Source organism: Podarcis bocagei, assembly GCF_964188305.1.
Source record: "Podarcis bocagei genome assembly, chromosome: 14".
Taxonomy (NCBI): Eukaryota; Metazoa; Chordata; class Lepidosauria; order Squamata; family Lacertidae; genus Podarcis; species Podarcis bocagei.
In genome coordinates this window covers 4,582,175-4,590,039 of record NC_138139.1, presented here as the reverse complement: position 1 = coordinate 4,590,039, position 7,865 = coordinate 4,582,175, and the positions used below count along the sequence as shown (strand labels likewise).

Below are 7,865 nucleotides of genomic sequence, written 5' to 3'. Positions count from 1 at the left end.
ACAGGATCTGAGGAACCACCCCCTCCCCAGTCCTTAAAACGTTTTCGCTCAAAGGGCCCATTTCCTGGAAAGCAAAGACCAAACCAGAAGGCGCCAGAGGAGCCCAGATGCGCGACAAAAGACCATCCAATCCAGAAGCCCAGGATCTCCTGTGGCGGGGGGGGGGGGGGCGTTGGGAGGCGAAGGCAGCCCGGCAGCCCAGCGGGTTCGAGCCTTGCCTGGGCAGGGGCTGCGCGCGTCTACACGGGAGTAGAGGGGGTGGGAAGAGCGAGCGAGCGCGGGGTCCCCGTTAAAGCTCTCGCTAGCGCTGCTTGTGGTCACAGCCAAGCAAGCTCGTCTCCCATCTGGCTCAGCCTCGCTCCGCTCTGCCTCTCCCCGCCGCCCCCCCCCCCCCCAGCATCATTCCCGTTCGCAGCCTCCTTCTTCTGCCCCCTCTCCGTCTCCCCCGCCCCGTCCTGCCGGCCCAGGGAGCCACCCTGGCCCAGCCGCCGCGGCCGCCCCCCCGGGCGCGCTCGCCGTCTCCGAAGCCGGGCCGGGAGGGGGCAGAGGCGGCGGCGGCAGCAGCAGCAGCAGCAGCAGCCGCGCCAAGGCGAGGCGGCGCGATCGCCCAGCCAGAAACATGGAGTCCGCGCCCGCAGCCGCCGAGCCCGCCGCCGCCGAGCCGGGCTCCGAAACCGCCGCCGCGGCCACGGCCGGCGCTGCAGCCCGGGATCCCGCGGCCGGCGCGGAGCTGGCCCGGAAAGGAGAGGCGCCGCCGCCACCGCCGCCGGCTCCCAACCGCAGGCAGAGCTACTCGGGCAGCAGCAGCAGCGGCGGCGGCGGCGGAGGAGGAGGTAGGAAAGCGGGGAAGGGGGAGGGGAGGGGGGAGAGAGAAGCCCCCTCCGCCGGGATCCCCGCGGCCAGGGCCGGGGTCGACCCACGATTACGTCTCCTTTCCGTCTCCAGATATGTATATAAGTATGTGTATATATATATGTGCGTGCGTGTTTGTATAGGGGTGTATGTACAGTATGTATATGTGTGCACATATATATATGTCTATGTATATGTATATCTGGTTCGACATGCTACCTTGCAAACTTTTAATGGATTAAAAAAAAAAGAAAAGAAACCACAAGCCTTTGCTTCCATGACAAGCCCGGCCTTTTGGTGGGAGGAGACTCCGAAGGCCCGTTCACACGTTCCCCCTGGTTGGAATGTTTTTGTTTTCGGAACTGGCCTGCCTGAAAAGGCGCGCTTGCCTTTCTCAGCACGTGTCCCGGGCGAGGCGCGGGAGGCGAAGGGCCGGGCTCGTCTTTGCCGACGTGCACGTGTAGAGGCGAGGACGCGGGACTGGCCAGAGCAGCAAAAACATCGCCCCGCCGGAAAATAAAAGTCCCCAAATGCCATTTTGGGTCTGGGATTTGGGGTGTGGGATTTATCTCCCACAAGGCAAAGAGGGTTTCAGCCCCAAGTCAAGGAATCAAACACTTTGGATTGGCAGGTGCTTCTCCTTCTCCCTCTCTCCCCGACTCCTTTTTAAATATAGGTGTCTGTTTTGTTCCATTATTAAATGGTGGGCAGAGTTTTGGAGGGGCGGGGCTGGCTTCTTGCGTGGTTTCTTCCTGAAGCGTGTTGATGGAAGCGTTCAGACGAGCTCGAGGAGCTCCGTGTTTGCACACTGGGGTGGTGCAGTTGTTTCCTTTGGAGTTGTTGCTGGCAGGTGGAGGCCGTTGACCTCTCCTTCCTGGATCTGGCAGGAGTCCTCTGCTCGCCTCTGCTTTTTGAACGTCCCGCGTTGCGCGCTTTTCTCACGGTCTGGAGGCGAGCGCAGGTCAGGTCCTCTGGACACGTGCAGGTCACGCGAAGTTCAGCGCCGGGCGGACGGCGGCTTCACCGTCGGTGAAACAAAAAAGACCTCGCGGTTGCTGAGGGATGCGGGGGCGCGCGCGCGTTTAGCAACGCGGGTCTACCTGGCTTTTTTAGCGCAGGGAGGCGAGCGCCCCCCTTTTCTGCTTGGCGTGCCAACGGTTAAAGCCCAGAGGACTTCCAGAAACGTGGATTGGTGTGATCTGCTTTCTTTGTGATGATGAAGGATTAACTCTCCTCTGTAAATAAAGTAGGCATGGAGGAGAGATGCGGGACCGATTCACTAGGTTGTGAGAACGTAGCCATGCTCGCCTTGCTATGCCAAGCTACAAGTTGGATCTAGCAAGCCCATAGCTAGAAGACTGTCTTCTGTCAGTGGGGGTTATTATTTTGGAGGCGGGGGGAGCTGTCGGCACAGCACTGGAGACAGAGGATCTGGGCTTGGAGAGGGAAGGGGGCTTGCAAAGGCAGGCTGGTGCCCCCCTCTCGACGCTGCTCAAAATATGGCTGATCATGTGCGCTCCAATATTATTTGTTGTTGTTGTTTGTTCCTCCCAATTTAGGCCACGCCTTCCATTCCGAGCAGCTTCCTCCTTGGCTGGCGATCCCCGTACAGCGGGGGGGGGGGCGGCGGAATAAAAGATGATAGACACCCCTTGACATCAGGAGTGCGTGCTTGCGAGTGTGTGTGTGTGTGGGGGGGGCAATTTCCCGAGATTTTTTAAATGCAACTCTAGGGAGTGGAAGAAATGTGTATAATTGTATTTGCAATACGTATAGAGAGAGGCATTTTTTTGGCATTTGCAAGGGACCTTGGGATGGTGGCTTCCACGAAAAGGAATGTAAAAGCTGGTTACATAACAACGTTAATCAGAAACACTGGCGAAAATGTGTCTGAGGAGAGCCAGATTTTTTTTTGGGGGGGGGGGGAATGTTTACGAAGCGGCAGGACTTTTGCTGTTATACAACCTCCCTTTTCTTCTTTTTTTGCTGGCTCCATCCCTCCTTAACTTTCTCTGCTTTCAGATAGCTTAATCCCACCTTATTGTTTACCCTGGAATTTTCCTCCCCCTCCCCCTTAAAGAAGAGAGCGGGGAGTGAGAGAGTGAAATCTACAGTGTGCAGAGAATACTCCTGCACTCCTCTCTCTCTCTCTCTGCACATCTCTGTTTCCTTCCCAGCCTAAGCCATGCAAGTCTGTGGGAAATTATGTAACCAGAGTTGAAGTGTGTGTGTGTGCCTGTTATTATTGCCATAGAAATAAAAAAAGGCCTGGGAGAAGGAGTAGAAGGCGACCTCGACAGTTGATGGCGATGGCGACTTGTGCTCCATCCTTATCACGGTGATCTTAAACGGTTTAGGCTTTTGAAACTGCTAACCTGCTGACCCAAATGTGCAGTGATGCTGCTTTGCTCTCTTTCTCTATCCTCATTGTCCCCCGCCCACCCCCAAACCAATTGTAGAGAGGATTAAATCAGGAGGGAAAGTGAAAATGTACACAGGCTCTGTGTGTGTGTCTCAGCACGCAAGCACTGCCCTTATGTAACAACCTGAATGGAAGTAACGGGGGGGGGGATACGTAAGTTCAGGGGACCGGCTGAGTTCAGGGGCGGGAGAGCATCCACCAAGGAAAGCCTTAGCTGAGGGTGGGGGGATGCAATGGGCCTCCTTTGTGGATGTCAACACTGAGCAAAGCAGAAATGTCTCTGCTTTTGCAGGAGTTCTGGCTTCTATGCTCAGGAGAAGGGAAATGTTTGCAATGGCTGTTATGATGTGGATAATGTAATAATGGAGTTGGCAGAAAATAATATCTGCTTCCAGTGTGTAAAATGGTTGGAAAAGTGGAACTGGCATTTCCTTCTAGCATAACACCTGCAGCAGAGCTGGAAGCTCACTGACTCTCTGAGCAAAGGCTTTGTGGATGAAGGCTGCAGCTGCCTGCCATTTGATATCCTTAGGGGTGTAGTGGAAGGGGAACCTGACTCGGGATTTATTCCAAGTGGGAGTGATGTCATCTGCCAGAGGGCTGGAATCATTGATGAAGTCTCCTTGCTCCAGCAACTGAATGTAGTGATGAGGAAGCTTACAAGTTTGTGACAGGGTTAGCATAGTTTTCTCATAATGAGAAAAATAACCAAGCAGAGAGGCTAGATACTGCTTTTCTTTGATGGAGGTCCTACTTCAGGTGAGCAGTTTAACCAGTAACACTTCTTCACAAGATTGTTTGCATTTCTAATCCAAAGTTAAAGTCTGCATTTCTGCATTTGACTCAATGTGTTTTACAGGTTGAAGCTTTGGAGTTGGATAAGTAAGCAACACTGAATTCAATGGAGCTTAGCTCTAGGAAGCTACACGTAGGGTTACATTCATGCTAAACTTCACGAATTTGGAATATTTATTTATTTGGACACTAAGATCCAACTCCAAGGGCCTTCTGGCTGTTCCTTCACTGCAAGAAGTGAGGTTAGAGGGAAACAGGTAGAGGGCTTTCTCAGTAGTCGTGTCTGTCCTTTGGAACGCCCTCCCATCAGATGTAAAGGAAATAAACAACTACCCAGTATTTGACTTTTAGAAGACATCTGAAAGCAGCCCTGTATAGGGAAGTTTTCAATGTTTGATGTCTTACTGTGTTTTTATTTGTAGGACACTGCCCATGCTGCCTGGGGTAACCCAGTTAGATGGGCAACATATAAATAATAAATAATAAAATTGTAGAATTGTAGAGTTGGAAGGGACCCCAAGAGTCATCTAGTCCACCCCCCTGCAATGCAGGAATCTCAGCTAAAGCATTCACAACAGATGGCCACCCGACTTCTGCTTAAAAACCTCCTGAGGGAGACCATTTCACTAACCAAGAGCTCTTACTGTCAGAAAGTTTTTTCATATGTTTAGTCAGAATCTCCTTTCTTATAACTTGAAGCCATTGCCTCGAGTCCTACCCTCCAGAGAAGAGAAAACAAGCTTGTTCCCTTTTCCATGTGACAGCCCTTGAGATATTTGAAGATGGCTACCATATCTCTTCTCAGTCTCCTCTTTTCCAGGCTAAACATGTCCCGCTCCAACCGTTCCTCATAAGGCTTGTTTTAAAAACCCTTGATCATCTTGCTTGCCCTCTTCTGCACACATTCCAGCTTGTCAACATCCTTCTTAAATTGTGGAGCCCAGAACAGGACACAGTATTCCAGGTGTGGTCTGTCCAAGGCAGAGCAGAGTGGTACTATTACTGTACTTCCCTTGATGTGGACGCTATACTTCTGTTGATGCAGCCTAGAATAGCACTAACTTTTTTTTGCTGCTGTATCACACTATTGACTCATGTTCAGCTTGTGGTCCACTAAGAACCCTAGTTCCTTTTCACATCTACTGCTAGTAAGCCAAGTGTCCCCCATCCTATATGTGTGCAGCTGGTTCTTCCTGCCTAAGTGCAGAACCTGACATTTGTCTCTAATGAAATTCATGTTGTTACCTTGTGCCCAGCTCTCCAATCTACTAAGGTCCTTTTGAATTCTAATTCTGTCTTCTGTCGCATTAGCTATCCCTCTCAGTTTGATGTCATCTGCAAATTGGATGAGCATCCCCTCAGTTCCTTCATCCAAGTCATTTATAAAGACATTGAACAACAATGGGCCCAGGGCAGAACCCTGTGGCACCTCACTTGTCACTTTTCCCCAGGATGCTGAGGAACCCTTAATAGGTACTCTTTGGGTACAGTCTGTCAACCTGCTACAAAGCCATCTAACAGTTAACTGACATTTTACCAGCTACCTCACAAGCTTCCTCACCAGTTTCCTCACAAGAATATCACTTTGTCAAAAGCCTTACTGACATCAAGATACACTATGTCCCTGATTCACCAAGTTTGTAATTCCATCAAAAAAGAAATGAGGTTCGTCTGGCATGACTTTTTTTTTTGAGAAACCTATCCTGGGTCTCAGTAATCACATCATCCCTTTCTAAATGCTCACAGGCCAACTGTTGAATTATCTGTTCTAGGACCTTCCCTAGTACTCTTCTCAAGCTCACCGGTCAGTAGTTAGCTGGATCTTTCCCCCCTTTTTGAAGATGGGGACAACACTTGCCCACTTCCAGTCTGTAGAGACCTCACCTGTTCTCCCAGAATTCTCAAAGATCATAGACAGGATCTATGAGATTACATCTGCAAGCTCCTTTAGTATCCTTGGATGCAGCTCATCAGGCTCTGGAGATCTGAATTCATTTAAAGTAGCTAGGTGTTTCTCCCATGGAAACTTTCAAAAATGTATAAAAATGTGTCAAGTAATTGTTGGAGATGCGGAGACTCAGGAACATTCTACCATATGTGGTGGACATGTAGGAAAATACAGGTATTCTGGGAGAGTATACATGCAGAACTGCAAAAAATGCTAAAGATCTCTTTCAATAAAAAACCAGAGGCCTACCTCCTAGGAATAACAGATTTGGATATTCCACAAAAGAGGAAGGGTATCTTTTTATATGCGACGACGGCAGCAAGAGATCGCAGCAAAATGGAAGAGTAATGAAATCCCCTCTATACAAGATTGGAGCCAAAAGCTGACAGAATATGCCGAATTAGATGGTTTATCAGAAAAAATAAAGAATAAATCAAAACAGGAATTTGTTTCTAAATGGGAGGTTTTCAAAGAATATCTGAAAAATAAATATAGTAATTTAAATTCTTTTGCAGCATTCGAGGAACTTTAGTAATAGTTGCAAGGTAGATATAAGAAATTATTTATTGAGAATAAGTTTAATTATGAAAAAAATGTGTATTGGCAATAAGTAATATGAATTTGAAATATGGAATAGATGGGAGATTGGGTCTTTAGTGTTAAGACCAATAGATCTTTTATTGCTTGCTAAGAAAATTATGTGTCTATGGTTACTTTTGTAATTTGTGTGTAATTTGGTATTTGGGTTTTTGTTGTTGTATAAATAAAAAACTTTATAAAAAAAATAAAGTAGCTAGGTGTTTCTTTCCTACCTCTTTTCCTATCTTGGGCTGCAGCTCCCTCCTTACACCATTTATTCTGTTATCACCAGGTTGGGCATCACTTTCCTTTTGGGTGAAGACAAGGGAAAAGTAGGTGTTGAGTAGTTCTGCCTTTTCTCTGTCACCTAATAGCATTTCTCCGTGTTCCCCATGCAGAGGACCTACCACTTGCTTGTTCTTCCTCTCACTTTGGACACAGCCGAAGAAACCTTTATTATTATTTTTACCCTCTCTTGCAAGCCTGAGCTCATTCTGAGCTTTAGCCAGCCTGACTTTCCCCCTGCAACTGTTGGCTACTTATATATACTCCTCCTTTGTGATTTCTCCTTTCCTCCATTTCTTATACATGCCCTTCTTAATCTCAGCTCATCTGTAATCTCCTTATGCAGCCACACCGGTTTCCTTAGATGTCTCCCACTTTTCTTTCTTGTTGGTTTTGTCTGCATTTGGGCCTTCAATATTTCTCCTTTTAGGAACTCCCATCCTTCTTGGACTCCCTTCTCATTGAATATTTCTGACCACAGGATCACACCCAGTAGCTCCTTAAGCTTTTTGAAACTGGCCTTCTTAAAGTCCAGAGTGCGTGTCTGACTACACTCAGCTTTCCCTTGCCTTTGTATGATCACTTCCTCCCAGGTTTCTGAGTTCTTTGACTTATTTGATCAGTTCCTCCCTGTTGCTTCTTCCGCCTTCTGGGAAATGAAGTTGTCAGCAAGGCAATGGGGGAATTTGTTGGACCTTACACCCTTGGCAGAATTTGAGTTTCAACAGATATCAGGGAAATTGAAGTCTCCCATGACTACTATGTTTGGAAATCTTCTTTAGGAAGGCATCTTTCAAGTTTTTAGTCTGGCTTGGGGGTCTATAGCAGAGACCCACAGTAAGGTCACTGTTGTTTCTCTCTCCTACATTTTTTACCCATATATTCTCAATCTGCTTTTCATACTGCAGGTCATGGAGTATATAAGTGTACATATACCAGTATATTCAATTGTACATATCCTTTACTACTACTACTACTACTACT

The 7,865-nt window shown here is 48.1% G+C and overlaps 1 protein-coding gene across 3 annotated transcripts in view; it reads left to right on the top strand.

The window, feature by feature from the left end:
• Positions 1 to 262: 262 nt before the first annotated feature.
• Positions 263 to 7,865, top strand: part of RORA (RAR related orphan receptor A) — a gene marked incomplete at its 5' end in the record, with an annotated part of 381,112 nt that continues 373,509 nt past the window's right edge. Inside the window, one exon of one of the 3 annotated variants that reach the window (XM_081170619.1) lies at positions 263 to 833. In XM_081170619.1, coding sequence (XP_081026745.1) covers positions 620 to 833 — 214 coding nt within the window. Of the gene's footprint in view, positions 834 to 900; positions 958 to 7,865 lie in introns of those variants that run through there. The other 2 variants (XM_081170616.1, XM_081170621.1) reach the window with 2 other exon arrangements.